The 18,510-nt window shown below is 43.1% G+C and overlaps 1 protein-coding gene across 1 annotated transcript in view; it reads right to left on the reverse strand.

Annotated features, from left to right (window-relative positions):
* LOC124805408 (ras-specific guanine nucleotide-releasing factor 1-like) overlaps positions 1–18,510 on the reverse strand; it is an 871,442-nt gene that overhangs the window by 87,142 nt on the left and 765,790 nt on the right. Inside the window, 1 exon segment of the mRNA XM_047265969.1 lies at positions 3,171–3,368. Within this exon segment, the coding sequence (XP_047121925.1) occupies positions 3,171–3,368 (198 nt within the window).

The following is an 18,510-nucleotide window of genomic DNA, read 5'->3' on the forward strand; positions in this document are numbered from 1 at the left end:
GTAATTACTGCTATGTCATCACCTGTACCTTGCTGCTTTTCTGTCCACCATAAACAACTCATTCTCACAATCAGATTAGCCCTTTACTTCCATGATTATTGCTTCAATATACAAATTCAATATGTGTGGTGACAAAGAGCAGCCCCGCCTAACATATTTTCTTATTTTAGCCTTGTATCTCATTCCATTAGTGCTACTTTTCTAGTCTGCATGTACTCCTTTGACTGATGCCTAAGAACAAACAATTTAAAAAAATAAATAAAAAATTCTTCCACATTAGAAAAGCCTATAAAAAAGCATATTCCAAATACATGATGGCAATGCACGTTTCCTTAGTCCATCAAATTTTGGGCAAGCAGTTATGCAAATTCACACTCTTTCATTGATATTTGAGTTGCATATTTTCCACACTTTCCTTGGAGTTAGCCAAAAGCTAGGAGATATGTAGAGCCTCTGTTGCTAACAGCAGAGCTAACATTATTTCTCCTAAAACCAAATTGTTCTCATAATCTACTAAGGAATCAATAATTACATTCTTTGAAAATCTGATGGAAGTGTGACTTCAACAATTTTCCCAGTGAACTTAACACTTGATGCTGTTTCTGGAGTAGTTGTTTACTACCATACAACATATTTCCTTTGGACACCTTCCAGTCGTATTCAGTGAGTCATTGAAGACTATATCAGTTGCCTACAATGTACAATTTATGAGTGCACTGCAAAAGTTTTGTTGATGTGTTGTGATTGTAACTGCAAGCCTGGGCCCATTGCCAACAGACAGCATTCTCAGTAGCAGAATTATGACACTGAGAGATATGGTAGGTTGCTGTTTGGCATGGCTTGTAGTAAAATGAGCTGTCTTCACTGACAACATGTCATGAAAATAACTGGATTCAACATGTTACCCAAATGATAGCCACTGTCTTCGTTAATCAGGTTTCCCACCATGTGCACCTCCATGGACTGTTTACTAATGAAATTCCAAAATGAATAAGTAGTAGCCAAAATTATTGTTTTATCATAATTCATTGTATGCCTGGTGGATATACAATGTTCAGAAATGGTAGACTTTGTGGGCTGCAAAAGACGAGTGCAGCACTGATGTTGTACATAATGTTCTTCCAATGTGGATGTGGTCTACTCTATACAGCCCATACAATTCTGGCAAGTTACATAAAATGTTATTAATACTGCCACTACCACCTCTCACATTCAGGTAAATGGTGGTACAAATCCCCACAAAGTCATCCTGATTCAGAATTCCATGGTTTCCCTGAATCACTTAAGGCAAATGCCAGAATGGTTGCTTTGAAAAGAACACACCTAATTTTCTTTCCCACCCTTTTACATGAAACAGAGAATGGGGAAAGAAAGGGAATGGATGTGTGAGAATTCATGACTCCTATCACACACGGCACTGTGGTAATGAAGTGGTGAAAGTTGAATACCTGTGCCAGACTAGGACTCGAATCTGGATTTTCTGCTTCTCATGAGTGGTTGCCCTAACTGCTTCATTCATCTGGACACAGTCCATGACCTACTCAAATTTCCAACTTCTCACATGCTGCAACACTCAAATATACACTATGTGATCAAAAACATCTAGACACCTGGCTGAAAATGACTTATAAGTTTGCAGCACCCTCCATCAGTAATGCTGGAATTCAATACGGTGTTGGCCCACCCTTAGCCTTGCTGACAGCTTCCACTCTCACAGGCATACATTCAGTCAGGTGCTGGAAGGTTTCTTGGAGAATGGCAGCCCATTCTTCATGGAGTGCAGCACTGAGGAGAGGTATCGACATCAGTTAGTGAGGCCTGCCAAGAAGTCGGTGTTCCAAAACATCCCAAAGGTGTTCTATAGGATTTAGGCCAGGACTCTGTGCAGGCCAGTCCATTACAGGGATGTTATTGTCATGTAGCCACTCTGCCACAGGCCGTGCACTATGAACAGGTGCTCAATAGTGTTGAAAGGTGCAATCGCCATCCTCGAATTGCTCTTCAACAGTGGGAGGTAATAAGGTGCTTAAAACATCAATGTAGGCCTGTGCTGTAACATTGCCATGCAAAACAACATGGGGTGCAAGCCTGTGAGCCCTCTCCATGAAAAAGACGACCACACCATAACACCACTGCCTCTGAATTTTACTGTTGGCACTACATATGCTGGGAGATGACATTCACCAGGCATTTGCCATACCCACAGTTTGCCATGAGATTGCCACATTTTCTACCATGATTTGTCACTTCATACAATGCTTTCTCCACTGTTCAATTGACCAATGTTTATGCTCCTTACACCAAGCAAGGCGTCATTTGGCATTTACCAGTGTGATGTGTGGCTTATGAGCAGCTGCTCGATCGTGAAATCCAAGTTTTCTCACCTCGTGCCTAACCATCATAGTACTTGCAGTGGACCCTGATGCAGTCTGGAATTCAAGTGTGATGGTCTAGATAAATGTCTGCCTATTACACATTAGGACCCTCTTCAACTGTCGGTGGTCTCTGTCAGTCAACAGACAAGGCAGGCCTGTACACTTCTGTGCTGCACATGTCCCTTCACATTTTCACTTCACTATCACATCAGAAACAGCAGACCTTGGGATGTTTAGGAGTGTGAAAATCTCACATACAGACATACGACCCACATGACACCCAATCACCTGACCATGTTTGAAGTCCATGAGTTCCACAGAGCGTCCCACTCTGCTCTCTCATGATGCCTAATGACTAATGAGGTCACTGATATGGAGTACCTGGCAGTAGGTGGCAGCACAATATATCTAATATGAAAAACGTATGTTTCTGGGGGTGCCTGGATACTTTTGATCACATAGTGTATATATTTCCCATCCTACCACAACCTGAGCTTGAGCTCTATCTCTAATGACCTAGTCATCAACAGGACATTAAGCCCCAATCTTCCTGCTTTCATTTTCCTAGTACTAATTTAGTTACAAGTCATAGCCATTCCTCTGTACACAAAATGCATGAGTTGCTATTTTAATGACAGCTCACAGTTTAAATTTAGCCCACCTGTACACATTAACTTAAATAAAGAATCTATCATTACTGCATGCAATTTCATCAGGTGAATATACAAAAAACACCCACAGACACACAAACAATGCTTTTTCCATGCTCAAATGTAAGGTTTCAGCCACACTTACCATTCTCATTTTGGAGAAATTTAACAGACCATCTTCTGTGAAGTTTGGTGTTCCCTCTTCAATAAAAGACAAGTCTGTCAGGTACATGCCCAAATAGGGAATACAGGGAGGATCACATCGATGTAATGCATCCCGCAGATTTCGAAATCTTCCGTCTGATGACACAATGTTTTGTAGTTTCTCAATAGTTTGTTTTGTCTAGAATGAAAGCACATGGAATCTAATTTCATTAATTTAATCCACTCATATCATTACCTGAGAAAATCAAATGATTTAACCATTTAATTGCATTCAAAGCACTACTTGAGAAAATCAAAGGGATACATCACTCAAATACATTAGTTATGTACTCACTAGGACTGAATTGCTAGGAGTTAATCTCTCCCACAAAATTTAGAATTACCTGTCCCCACAAAAAAAAGAAAGAAAAAACATATAAATAAAAAGCAGTTTGACAAGGGAGACATAAAAGCATGAGGAAGAGGCAATCTTCTTCTTAGTTACATGATACATGAAATTAGTATAAACATAAATTAAATAATCTAATACATAAAACCCGATAGTTACTGATGAAAAATGAAAAATTCTTTGGTAGAGCTAACAGCCAGATGTGATATATCAAGATGAATGATAAGCATTTCAAACTATACAGCTCTGTGAGAAAATAGTGTGGTTGAAATAGAATAGAAAAAAATAGCAGAGGCACAAATGTGAATGTTAAATCAAATAACTCCAAGCCCAAGTCAAAGATGTATGAATAATGAGACATAAAGCAGTAGAAAAATGTGTATTGCATCATTAAATATATTATACATGTTAAAATGTGATGTAACTACTTTGTTGTATATACTTTAGGATTAAAGGAGAACAAACAGCAGAAGCGTTGAGACATCAACAGTCACACACAACAGATGGAAAACTTGCTGCCTTTTGGAGTTACTATATTTACTCGAATCTAAGCCGCACTTTTTTTCCAGCTTTTGTAATCCAAAAAACCACCTGCGGCTTAGAATAGAGTGCAAAGCACGCAGAAGTTCTGGAAAATGTTGGTGGGTGCCGCCACAACTAACTTCTGCCACCGAATATATGTAGCGCTACACAGGCATGCTTTGTAGGCAAAAAGATAAATAATGGCATCAAAATCTCTGCGTCAGTAAATAAATTAAAAAAAAAAAAGGTGGAAGAAGAGCTTTTTTCCTCTGCCCCAAGTTTTGACCACTGCATTTTGATACATTATCCAACGAAGTAAATACAAATTCCGTATTGTTCATCTTCGAATGCAGCAACATTTCAATGTACTATGAAAATCCGATTGGCAGGACTGTTTGGGATGTTTGTCAATATGGCCAACTCTACGTTCTGAATTTTTTCCTACCTGTGAGATGAGATGGTTGCTAATAGGAACTTTTATGAATTGTGAATCACATGCAGTATTCTCTTCACCATAAGAATAATATGAATATAAACATTTTGCCATGTATTGTTTCGTGTTTGCTGCTATCTCATTTAAATCCTGTCTGCCTAATAAACTACGAAAATAGAGTGAGACAACAGCGAACGCGGAAGAATATACATACCATGTCATGTTTATATTCGTATTATTCTTATGCCTAATAGTGATACAGTCAGAAATGAATCACGGGAATTGACTAGATTTTTAAATCTAAGACGACTCTAATTTCTGTGCAGAATGTAATGAACTAAAGAGGCACCTGCAAAGATTTTCAAAATGAGAAAAATTTTCGCTAAACTTTCGTTCAGAACATCATCTATCATACGCAGTCTATTATTTGGTTCTTGTTGATCATTATCAAAGAAGCAGTAGTGGAACTAACAACAAATAGCAGTCTCTTGATTCACTAATGAGACGATTCCTCTCTTTTTTTTTTTAAAATTGTAAGTGGCGGTAGTGCGCACAAAAGCAAGCCATGCCGCAAACGGCCATAAACGCGCACTATCAGAATGCGACAAACAATGCATGACACAGTACAGTAATGCATTTTCAGCTTAGACTGACGTAAACACATATAACAAAGAAAACGGCACTTATCATATCAAAGAAAAATAAGCAATCAATTCAAACCAGACGAAGCACGTGAAAAAGGAAGGGTACACATATAAATACGGACGGAGTGCCTGACGCATAGCAATGGCTACCTGGTAAACCTTAACTGCTAAGCTTACGACTCGAACCAAATTACTGTAGCTGTATCATCATTCATTCGAGCTAAATTGTGTCTCATATTACAATAGACCAATTTTGTTTCGATTTGGAGATGGCCTAAAACTTTTCTCTCCCCTTGAATTTCGAGTCTCAAATTTCAGGTGCGGCTTAGATTCGGGAAAATTTTTTTTCCTTGATTTCGACTCTCATTTTTCAGGTGTGGCTTAGATTCGAGTGCAGCTTAGATTTGAGTAAATACGGTATACTTTGATGAGCTACAGTGCCCACACAGACACAAACACACACAACACAGCACACATGCACATGCACGCGCGCGCGCGCAGACACACACACACACACACACACACACACACACACACACAAGCCTATGCCCCTACAGGGCGCCAGCTAAACTGACAGTGAAAATGCTATTTTTGCAGCAGATGGGATAGCTGTGGTTGTGTTGGGTGGGGTGCAAAGAGGGTGAAAGAGGTAGGAGGCAAGGAGTGGGGCTCGTGGTAGGTAGCTAGTGGCTACGAGAGAGGCCAGTTTGTTGGCTAGGAATGCAGAAGGAAGGGGTGGCAGGTATAGTGACTGGTGGGAAGCAGCGCACACTGGAGGCTAAGTATGGATATAAACTGGGAGGGGTGATGGGGCAGAGGGAGGGGAAACTGTTGGATGGAGGATGTGGGTACTGTGGGGTTCTTGACATTGAGGCTAGGACAATTATAGGAGCAGAGGAAGTGTAGTTCGGAGACTAGTGGGAAAGAAGGATTCAGAGGGCTCAGGTTGTGAAGCAGCCATTGAAATTGAGCTTGTTGTGCTCATATGCATGTTGTGTCACCAGGTGGTGACAGATTGCTGGCTACTCATCATGGTGGACAGCCAGTTGGTAGTCATACCAACATAAAAGGCTGTGCAGTGTTTGCAGCAGATTTGGTATATGACATGACTGATTTCGCTGGTAGCCTGGCCTCTGACAGGTTAGGATAAGCCTGTGACATGAATGGAGTAAGAGGTGCTGGGTAGGTGAATTTGGCAGGTCTTGCACCTTGGTTTGCCATAGGGATATGATCACTGTGGCAAGGTGTTGGGAATTGGAGTAGCATAGGAATGGACTAGGATGTTGTGTAGGTCAAGTGGGTGAAGGAACTCCACTTTTTGAGGGGTAGGAAGGATCTTGGGTAGGATGTCCCTCATTTCAGAGCAGGATAAGAGATAATCGAAGCCATGGCAAAGAATATGTTTTATTTTTTACAGAACAGTGTGATACTGGATGATGAAGGGGGCACTTCTTTGTAGCTGATTCTGTGTATGTTGGGACGATTGGGCATGTGTGAGGAATGGCATGGGAAATCTATTTGTGGAATAGGTTTGGGGGGTATTGCCTGTCTGTGAAGGCCTTTTTGAGGCCTCCAGCATACTGAGCAAGGAAATTCTTGCCACTGCAGGTATGTTGTCGATGGGTGGCTAGGCTATATGGGCAGTATTTTTTGGTGAGGAAGGGATGACAGCTGTCAAAATGCAAGTACTCTTGGGAGTTAGAAGGATTAAAGTGGACAGCAGCAAGATAAAGGTCAACATCCAGGAAGGATGAAGGAGACCAGGTGAAACACATGGGAGAAAAGGTGTTGAAGTTATGGAGGAAAGTGGACATGGTGTCTTGATCCTGAGTCCAGATCATGAACATATCATCAATGTATCTGAACCAGACTAGGGGTTGGGAGTTTTGGGAGGCTAGGAAGGTTTCTTCCACATGACCCATAAACAGTTTGACAGAGGGACAGGAGTGCCATGTGGGTGCCTATGTCTGTGCTGTGGATTAGTTTGTTTTCTCCTAAGAGAAAAGTAGTTGTGGGTCAAGATACAGTTGGTAGGGTGTGTACAGAATGAGATGGATGGTTTGAAGTCTGAAGGATGTTGGGAGAGTAGGGTTGTCAAATATTTTGAATTCCTTCTTCAAAAAATGAGGGAGGTCATAAAGTTGTGTTTTGGTTAGCAGATCCCAGTTGCATTTACAAGGAACCACAGTTACATTGTTTTCCTTGGTACATAGCTACTTCAATTTTGTGACACTTTGCTGTTTCATGTGAAACACTCAAACTGCCTTCTAATCATTATTTTTGTCTGTACTTCTGCTGTAAGGATAAGAATATATTATAATACCTGTTATCATTTTGAGCCACTCCTAAAAGTTTTTAAGCTAACAATACTCATTTGTAGCAGAATGTCTTTTTCTTAATATCATACAAACAGTGACATTTCTTGTTTTTCTTTTTCCAAGCACAAACAGTTTCTTCCACTTTCAAAATCTGAAAATTTGGTACCATGGCTAGTAAAAGGAAGACAAGGCTGGCAACCATGACTCACATGAGCAAGGTCATAGGAACTGGTTGAGAAACGCTGCTTTCTGAACTGTCAACACTGCATGATGTTCCAATATATGGGCTTCCTCTAAGGGAGCAGAATGGTGAGAATGTCAGGAATTACTCAGTAGCCACTTTTGCAAAGGATATCTATCCAAAAGAACTCAAAAAGTGGCGACTAGCACATAGTTGTTGTGGTGCTAATTTGAAATCTTAGAGTCGCAGTCCTGTAGAAGGTAGAACAAAACTGGGAAAAAGCCAAAACATATTACTTGTCAGAGGAAAACTGGAAGCAAAACAGGCTTTCATAGAAATGTTAGACAAGCTCCTTGCAAGTGTAAGATGAAGCTGTGTTCAGAATTTGAGGGTCCATGTTCATGTAATGCTAACTGTAAACATGTAGTGCACACCTGCTCTTGTTCTAAGTATGTGACTATCTCTGTCAAAGAACTGGTGTTTGTTAGAGGTCAAAGAGAGAAAGTTTGATCTGTTGGATGGCATCAAAGGGGGTTACCAGATCTACCAGAGTGCAGAAAACAAATTAGAAAGTAGAAGAGACAAGAAAATGAGTTCAGAAGAATTGCTGAATATAAGCAGAAAATGAAAGAAGAGTTAACAATGCAGTCAAATGAAATTCTTTTCTCCAAAAAAAGAGGAAGAGGCAACTGATGCTAAAGACAGAGATCCAGAAGTCTCTTTGCACATATCATGTGATGATTCTGATGTACCCTATACTTGAAGTGCAAGTTAGTATAATATGTTACAGTTTCGGACTATCACTCTGCATGCTACAGCTGCCATTACAACAACTACATACTGGATTAATTACTGAAGGAGACTGAAGATTCCTGGTTGATCACAACAAAGTGAAAAGGGCCCAAAAGGAAGTCATGAATCACTTGACAAAGAATTTCATAATCAATGCAGTATAGGCAGGATTGAATGCATCTTCTTTGACAGGTGCCAAGATTCCACTGAAGTTAAGCTACAAGCAGACAACTCAAGTTATCAGTTTCCAAGTTTCCAAGTGTTGTGAAAGAAGAGCATTACACTGTTTGCAGTCAGCCAATTTTATTCCTTAATGCAAGGAAACCTGCTGAAATTATTGCTAATCATCTTGCTGGTGATTTTTTTTTTTTTTAAAAAAAAAAAGAAAGAGAAAAAGAGAAACAGTGCTGGTAAACGTTTGTGGTGACTGAACGAATAACGAATATTAACACTGAAGGAGGAGTCATGCATTGGTTTCATTGGGTTGAGACAAAGCAGAATCATAAACCTATCTGTTTGGTTTGTGCTCTTCATCTTCAAGCCATTTGATCAAACAGTTGGATGGGAAAACTTTGTCTAATAGCAAGTGGAGTGGTAAGTCCAGCAACATGCTTGATAGTGCAACAGAACTTGAAATCAATCCCTCATTTTTAAGAATTTGTTTTCCAGAGCCTCTGGTCCCAACAAGTGATACTGTTGTCACAGATCTCTCTACATATGAGGCATATGATTACAGGATAAATCAGGCTATAAGGACAGGTGCACTTCCAACTGATAAGGCAGTATAGGAAACTGGTCCTGCAAGCCGCTCTCAATGGTAAACAAGTGTAAATAGGATTTGTCACACATGGCTTTCAAAACATAGCCTTAAAGGTAACAACTTGATGTCATTACAACTTTTGGTGGAATACAATGTTGCTGTTTACTATTCCCACTGGTTTACAATCAAATTGAAATCCTCTTGGATGGAAGCACCCCACCACATTCTTTATCAACTGAAGCTCCTAAAATACCAGAAGAAGGCAATAGCAGATACTGTTTCACCAACACTGAATGTTCATTGAGGTTCATATTTAATGACATGATGCTTTCGATACTTTTGTGTATGGAAGACTAAGAAGAAGGCAAAGCAGGGATCCAGAAAATAACTGAACTGAGGAATGAAGATCATGATATACCAGCAGATTCATCTGTTCACCCTAGGAAGACACCTGCAGTAAATCCATATGGAACTTCACTTTTGGAAGTGATAGTCTGGTCAGAAAAAGTATATGAACCTTCAAGTAAATGTAAACTCAAAACATTAGAAATAAGAAACTTTATTCAAGAACCAAGGCAAGTTCAAAAGTAGTCATGTCATGGACAGTCCATAGAAGGGTATGGAAAACAAGGAGCAGAGGCTTCTGTCAAAGTGTGTACTCCTGAGAAATGAGAAGGATACATTAGAGCACAGGAAGCACACAGAAGAATGATTTCTAGGAATGAGTAAAAAAAAATCCGACAAATATTGTTGGCTGAAACTTCTTACATATTTTACAATGTGTTTTCAGCACTTGATAATAGAGACAGAATGTAAAGAAATTGTTTCAGTTCATTAAACCAAATTTTGAGAAAATTTTGCTTTAGTTTATATTAATTTATGCCCTTTTGTTAGAAATTTACATAATAATCAAGTGGAAACTTACCAAGCTAAATGTTTATTAATAAAGAAAAACCTTTTAAAATAGGATGTTAAACATCAAAAAGTTCATTTTTGAACCTCCTCATTCATAAAATGATGAAATTTTATTTTTGCCCCCGAAAATGGCACACCCTATTGGGATAGGTAGTGTTCAATAATGGCAAGGCCATGAACTTGAGGGACGTTGGTGTATAGGAAGGTGGCGTCAACAGTGACAAATAGGGACCCAGGGCGTATGCATGTGGGAATAATGGAAAGTTGGTAAAGGAAGTGGCTAGTATTTTTGATCTGGGAGGCTAGGTTTCTGGTAATCAGTTAGAGGTTTTGGTTAATGAGTGGAAATTCTTTCAGTGGGAGCACAACAGGGTGTCCAGGTTTGTTGGGTTTGTGGATTTTTGGGAGCATGTAGAAGGTGGGTGTGTGGGGTGGAGTTGGGGTGATAAGGAAGATGGACTTAGCTGAGAAGTTCTGGAAAGGAACTATGGATTTCAGTAGGGGTTGGAGGCTATGTTGGACTTCCGGGATATGATCACTCTGGCAGAGTTTGTAGGTGCAGGAGTCAGTCAGTTGGCAGAGGCCTTCCATCAGGTAGGTATACATCACAACGATGGTGGAGCCTTTGTCTACAGGGAGGATGATTGGGTCTGGATCTGTTTCCAGGATTTGTATGTCCTTAGGATGGAGTCGGGGGAAGGATGGTGGGGCCAATTTGGAGCTAAGGGTGGTTATGTGTGGTGGGGGAGGATCATGGCTGGAAGGTTGTATGAGCTGGAAGAGGATAGGTTCAATGTTGAGATTAGGTTAGTTTTGGTGGGAGGGCTTGCTGGCAAAGAAATGTTTCCACTGTAGGGATCAGGAGCAGGAGAGGAGGTCTTTGACAGGTCAAACATGGTTCAATTTAGTGGTACAGCTGAAGGTTAGGCCTTGGGTAGGACTGAAACTTCTATTGGACTGAGGCTTTTGGTAGAGAAATTAACAATAGTGCTTTGGGTTTGTTTCAGTTCTGGGTTTTGTGGGATGTTGGGGGGGGGGGGGGGGATTGGAGGGTGTGTTAAATTGAAGTAGTCAGCTAGACGGAGTCTGGCTGCTATGAGGGGTTCACAAAGAGGTTCATTGTGAGAAGAATGGGTTTGATGGATAGTGGTGCCCCAAGATGAGAGTAGGATGTCAACAGTTTGAACAGTTTATGGAGGTGGTGTCTGGAATTCTCCTCCAAGTGATGAAATGCAGGGTATCTATTTATGAGTTATATAGAGGGAAACATTCCACGCGGGAAAAATATATTTAAAAACAAAGATGATGTGACTTACCATACAAAAGCGCTGGCAGGTCGATAGAAACACAAACAAACACACAAATACACACAAAATTCTAGCTTTCACAACCAATGGTTGCTTCGTCAGGAAAGAGGGAAGGACAGGGAAAGATGAAAGGATGTGGGTTTTAAGGGAGAGGGTAAGGAGTCATTCCAATCCCATGAGCGGAAAGACTTACCTTAGGGGGAAAAAAGGACAGGTATACACTCGCACACACACACATATCCATCTGCACATACACAGACACAAGAAGACATTTGTAAAGGCAAAGAGTTTGGGCAGAGATGTCAGTCGAGGTAGAAGTACAGAGGCAAAGATGTTGTTGAAAGACAGGTGAGGTATGAGTGGCGGCAAATTGAAATTAGAAATTAGCAGAGATTGAGGCCTGGCGGATAACGAGAAGAGGGGATATACTGAAGGGCAAGTTCCCATCTCCGGAGTTCTGACAGGTTGGTGTTAGTGTGAAGTATCCAGATAACCCGGATGGTGTAACACTGTGCCAAGATGTGCTGGCCATGCACCAAGGCATGTTTAGCCACAGGGTGATCCTCATTACCAAGAAACACTGTCTGCTTGTGTCCATTCATGCAAATGGACAGTTTGTTGCTGGTCATTCCCACATAGAAAGCTTCACAGTGTAGGCAGGTCAGTTGGTAAATCACGTGGATGCTTTCACACGTGGCTCTGCCTTTGATCGTGTACACCTTCCGGGTTACAGGACTGGAGTAGGTAGGGTGGGAGAGTGCATGAGACAGGTTTTACACCGGGGGCGGTTACAACGGTAGGAGCCAGAGGGTAGGGAAGGTGGTTTGGGGATTTCATAGGGATGAACTAAGAGGTTACAAAGGTTAAGTGGACGGCGGAAAGACACTCTTTGCGTAGTGGGGAGGATTTCATGAAGGATGGATCTCATTTCAGGGCAGGATTTGAGGAAGTCGTATCCCTGCTGGAGAGCCACATTCAGAGTCTGATCCAGTCCCGGAAAGTATCCTGTCACAAGTGGGGCACTTTTGGGGTTCTTCTGTGGGAGGTTCTGGGTTTGAGATGAGGAAGTGGCTCTGGTTATTTGCTTATGTACCAGGTCGGGAGGGTAGTTGCGGGATGCGAAAGCTGTTTTCAGGTTGTTGGTGTAATGGTTCAGGGATTCCGGACTGGAGCAGATTCGTTTGCCACAAAGACCTAGGCTGTAGGGAAGGGACCGTTTGATGTGGAATGGGTGGCAGCTGTCATAATGGAGGTACTGTTGCTTGTTGGTGGGTTTGATGTGGACGGACGTGTGAAGCTGGCCATTGGACAGGTGGAGGTCAACGTCAAGGAAAGTAGCATGGGATTTGGAGTAGGACCAGGTGAATCTGATGGAAACAAAGGAGTTGAGGTTGGAGAGGAAATTCTGGAGTTCTTCTTCACTGTGAGTCCAGATCATGAAAATGTCATCAATAAATCTGTACCAAACTTTGGGTTGGCAGGCCTGGGTAACCAAAAAGGCTTCCTCTAAGGGACCCATGAATAGGTTGGCGTACGAGGGGGCCATCCTGGCACCCATGGCCGTTCCCTTTAATTGTTGGTATGTCTGGCCTTCAAAAGTGAAGAAGTTGTGGGTCAGGATGAAGCTGGCTAAGGTAATGAGGAAAGAGGTTTTAAGTATGGTGGCAGGTGATCGGCGTGAAAGGAAGTACTCCATCGCAGCGAGGCCCTGGACGTGCGGAATATTTGTGTATAAGGAAGTGGCATCAATGGTTACAGGGATGGTTTCCGGGGGTAACAGACTGGGTAAGGATTCCAGGCGTTCGAGAAAGTGGTTGGTGTCTTTGATGAAGGATGGGAGACTGCATGTAATGGGTTGAAGGTGTTGATCTACGTAGGAAGAGATACGTTCTGTGGGGGCTTGGTAACCAGCTACAATGGGACGGCCAGGATGATTGGGTTTGTGAATTTTAGGAAGAAGGTAGAAGGTAGGGGTGCGGGGTGTTGGTGGGGTCAGGAGGTTGATGGAGTCAGGTGAAAGGTTTTGTAGGGGGCCTAAGGTTCTGAGGATTCCTTGAAGCTTCGTCTGGACATCAGGAATGGGGTTACCTTGGCAAACATTGTAAGTAGTGTTGTCTGAAAGCTGGCGCAGTCCCTCAGCCACATACTCCCGATGATCAAGTACCACGGTCGTGAAACCCTTGTCTGCCAGAAGAATGACGATGGATCGGTCAGCCTTCAGATCACGGATGGCCTGGGCTTCAGCAGTGGTGATGTTGGGAGTAGGATTAAGGTTATTTAAGAAGGATTGAGAGGCAAGGCTGGAAGTCAGAAATTCCTGGAAAGTTTGGAGGGGGTGATTTTGAGGAAGAGGAGGTGGGTCCCGCTGTGACGGAGGACGGAACTGTTCCAGGCAGGGTTCAATTTGGATAGTGTCTTGGGGAGTTGGATCATTAGGAGTAGGATTAGGATCATTTTTCTTCGTGGCAAAGTGATATTTCCACCAAAGAGTACGGGTGTAGGACAGTAAATCTTTGACAAGGGCTGTTTGGTTGAATCTGGGAGTGGGGCTGAAAGTGAGGCCTTTGGATAGGACAGAGGTTTCGGATTGGGAGAGATGTTTGGAGGAAAGGTTAACTACTGAATTAGGGTGTTGTGGTTCCAGATTGTGTTGATTGGAATTTTGAGGTTTACCTCTCCTTCCCTCTTTCCTGATGAAGCAACGGTTGGTTGCGAAAGCTTGAATTTTGTGTGTATGTTTGTGTTTGTTTGTGTGTCTATCGACCTCCCAGCACTTTCGTTTGGTAAGTCACATCATATTTGTTTTTAGATATATTTTTCCCACGTCGAATGTTTACATATATATATACACTCCTGGAAATGGAAAAAAGAACGCACTGACACCGGTGTGTCAGACCCACCATACTTGCTCCGGACACTGCGAGAGGGCTGTACAAGCAATGATCACACGCACAGCACAGCGGACACACCAGGAACCGCGGTGTTGGCCGTCGAATGGCGCTAAATGCGCAGCATTTGTGCACCGCCGCCGTCAGTGTCAGCCAGTTTGCCGTGGCATACGGAGCTCCATCGCAGTCTTTAACACTGGTAGCATGCCGCGACAGCGTGGACGTGAACCGTATGTGCAGTTGACGGAATTTGAGCGAGGGCATATAGTGGGCATGCGGGAGGCCGGGTGGACGTACCGCCGAATTGCTCAACACGTGGGGCGTGAGGTCTCCACAGTACATCGATGTTGTCGCCAGTGGTCAGCGGAAGGTGCACGTGCCCGTCGACCTGGGACCAGACCGCAGCGACGCACGGATGCACGCCAAGACCGTAGGATCCTACGCAGTGCCGTAGGGGACCGCACCGCCACTTCCCAGCAAATTAGGGACACTGTTGCTCCTGGGGTATCGGCGAGGACCATTCGCAACCGTCTCCATGAAGCTGGGCTACGGTCCCGCACACCGTTAGGGCGTCTTCCGCTCACGCCCCAACATCGTGCAGCCCGCCTCCAGTGGTGTCGCGACAGGCGTGAATGGAGGGACGAATAGAGACGTGTCGTCTTCAGCGATGAGAGTCGCTTCTGCCTTGGTGCCAATGATGGTCGTATGCGTGTTTGGCGCCGTGCAGGTGAGCGCCACAATCAGGACTGTATACGACCGAGGCACACAGGGCCAACACCCGGCATCACGGTGTGGGGAGCAATCTCCTACACTGGCCGTACACCACTGGTGATCGTCGAGGGGACACTGAATAGTGCACGGTACATCCAAACCGTCATCGAACCCATTGTTCTACCATTCCTGGACCGGCAAGTGAACTTGCTGTTCCAACAGCACAATGCACGTCCGCATGTATCCCGTGCCACCCAACGTGCTCTAGAAGGTTTAAGTCAACTACCCTGGCCAGCAAGATCTCCGGATCTGTCCCCCATTGAGCATGTTTGGGACTGGATGAAGCGTCGTCTCACGCGGTCTGCACGTCCAGCACGAACGCTGGTCCAGCTGAGGCGCCAGGTGGAAATGGCATGGCAAGCCGTTCCACAGGACTACATCCAGCATCTCTACGATCGTCTCCATGGGAGAATAGCAGCCTGCATTGCTGCGAAAGGTGGATATACACTGTACTAGTGCCGACATTGTGCATGCTCTGTTGCCTTTGTCTATGTGCCTGTGGTTCTGTCAGTGTGATCATGTGATGTATCTGACCCCAGGAATGTGTCAATAAAGTTTCCCCTTCCTGGGACAATGAATTCACGGTGTTCTAATTTCAATTTCCAGGAGTGTATATATATATATATATGGTTATAATAGAGGGAAACATTCCACATAGGAAAAATATATCTAAAAACCAAGATGATGTGACTTACCAAATGAAAGTGCTGGCAGGTCGACAGGCACACAAACATACACACAAAATTCAAGCTTTCGCAACAAACTGTTACCTCATCAGGAAAGAGGGAAGGAGAGGGAAAGACGAAAGGATGTGGGTTTTAAGGGAGAGGGTAAGAAGTCATTCCAATCCCGGGAGCGGAAAGACTTACCTTAGGGGGAAAAAAGGACGGGTATACACTCGCACACACACACATATCCATCCACACATATACAGACACAAGCAGACATATTTAAAGACCAGTCTTTAAATATGTCTGCTTGTGTCTGTATATGTGTGGATGGATATGTGTGTGTGTGTGTGTGTGCGAGTGTATACCCGTCCTTTTTTCCCCCTAAGGTAAGTCTTTCCGCTCCCGGGATTGGAATGACTCCTTACCCTCTCCCTTAAAACCCACATCCTTTCGTCTTTCCCTCTCCTTCCCTCTTTCCTGATGAGGCAACAGTTTGTTGCGAAAGCTTGAATTTTGTGTGTATGTTTGTGTTTGTTTGTGTGTCTGTCGACCTGCCAGCACTTTCATTTGGTAAGTCACATCATCTTTGTTTTTATATATATATATATATATATATATATATATATATATATATATATATATATATATATGAATTATTGACAAAATTATTTAATTGGATGGATAAAAAAATCTACTCACCAAGCAGCAGCAGAACACACACATAAAAGATGGTTATAATTGGTAAGCTTTCAGAGCCAGTGGCTCCTTCTTCAGGCAAAAGGGCTAAAGGGGGGCAGGAAGAAGGGTGATGGAAAAGGACTGGAGAGGTCTAGGAAAAGGGGTAGCTTTCGGGAAAGTCACCACGTGTCAGGGAGACTTACCATATGGGATGAGAAGGAAAAACTGATTGTTGGGAACTGGATTGGATGAGATTTGAAAACCAGAGAGCTTAAATGTGGAAGAGAGGATAATATGCAGACAGAGATTACTGCTTAAACATCATGCATGAGTTAATAAGAGTGAAAAGCTAAATGCATTGTACATAACAGAGATGGGAGTGGGGGGAGGGTGGGGTGGAGGGGTGGAGGGGGGGGGGGAGTGAAAAATAGATGGGAAAGACAATGAAAGATGAAGGAAACTAAAATAGAGTGATGCAAAGAGTAGTTACAGTGGAGAAATGCTGAAACAGGACAAATTAACATAAATTAAGGCCCAATGGGTGGCGAGAACCAAGGACATGTTGCAGCATTAGTTCCCACCTCTCTAGAGTTCTAAGAAACTAGTGTCTGGCGGGAGAATCCAGATATCACATGTGATGAAACAGGTGATGAGGTCATGACTATCATGTTGTAGAGTGTGTTCTGCAACAGGATATTGCGAGCAGCCAGTATACACCTTCTGACTATGCACATTCATCCTAATTGATAATTTGGTGTGTAGTCATGCCAATGTAGAAGGCTGAACAGTGTTTACACAACAGATGGTATATGGCATGTGTCGTTTTGCAGGTGATTCTCCTTTTGATAATATATGTTTTGCCAGTTACAGGACTGTTATAGGTGGTGGTAGTAGGGTGCATAGGGCAAGTCTTGCAGTGTGAACAGTCACAGGGATAGGGAGATGGGTTCAGGAGGAGCATAGGGTCTGACAAGAATATTGCAGAAGGCAACGGAAAGCTATTCTAGATGTGGTGGGAAAAATTTCAGAGAGAATGGATCTCATTTCAGGACGTGATCTTAGGAAGTCATGGCCCTGTCGAAGTCGCTGATTAACACATTCCAGACCAGCATAATACTGAGTCACCAATGGTGTGCTCTGAAGTTGTTTCTTGGAGGGATCAGCAGTACCAGGATTGGATGTGATGACTCAGGATATCTGCTTTTTAACTAGGCTGGTGGGGTAATTACATGCAGTGAAGGCTGAGGTGAGAATGGTGGTGTACTGCTGTAAAGAGTTTGCATACAAACAAATACGTTTGCCTCTATGCCAAGGCTGTATGGAAGGAAACATTTGACAAGCTAAGAATGGCAAGGGTCAAAATGTAAGTACTGTTGTTTGTTGGTAGGTTTAATGTGGACAAAAGTGTGTAGCTGGTGAGGACAAGATCAACATCAGGGAAAGTAGCATGGGGTTTGGAATAGGACCACGTGAAATTTGATTGGGAGAAGGTCCTCACAGATTCCAGGAATTTTAGCAGGTCAATCTCACCACAAGTCCATATGGTAAAGATGTCATCACTGTATCTAAACCAAACCAGGGCTGAAGACTTATGGATCCCAGGAAAGCTCTCTGCAAGTGATCCACAAAAGAGTTGGCATAGGAAGGAGCCATCTTGCTTCCCATGGCCATACCCCTGATCTGTTTGTATGTCTGCCCCTCAAAGGCAAAGTAGTTGTTGGTAAGTATAAAGCTGATTAAGGTGAGTCGGAAGGTCTGTGGATCTTAGGGAAAAGGTAAAATGTGAGGGTGTGTAGTTTGGGAAGGGAGAGGAGTCCTATGGATTGAGGTGTTAGTCCTTGTGAGGGGCCTGAGGTTTTAAGGAGGAACTGCAGATCAGTTTGAATCACAGGGATGGTTTCTTGATGGCAGATGCTGTGTGTAGAGGTATCAGACAGCTGGTGTAGACCTTCACTAACATACATCTTTTGTTCAATTACCACAGTGGTAGATTCTTTGTCTGCTGATATGATAATGATGGAGTCATCAGCTTTTAGGGAACCTAGAGCCTGG

The sequence above is a fragment of the Schistocerca piceifrons genome, chromosome 7 (assembly GCF_021461385.2).
Source record: "Schistocerca piceifrons isolate TAMUIC-IGC-003096 chromosome 7, iqSchPice1.1, whole genome shotgun sequence".
NCBI classification, from domain to species: domain Eukaryota; kingdom Metazoa; phylum Arthropoda; class Insecta; order Orthoptera; family Acrididae; genus Schistocerca; species Schistocerca piceifrons.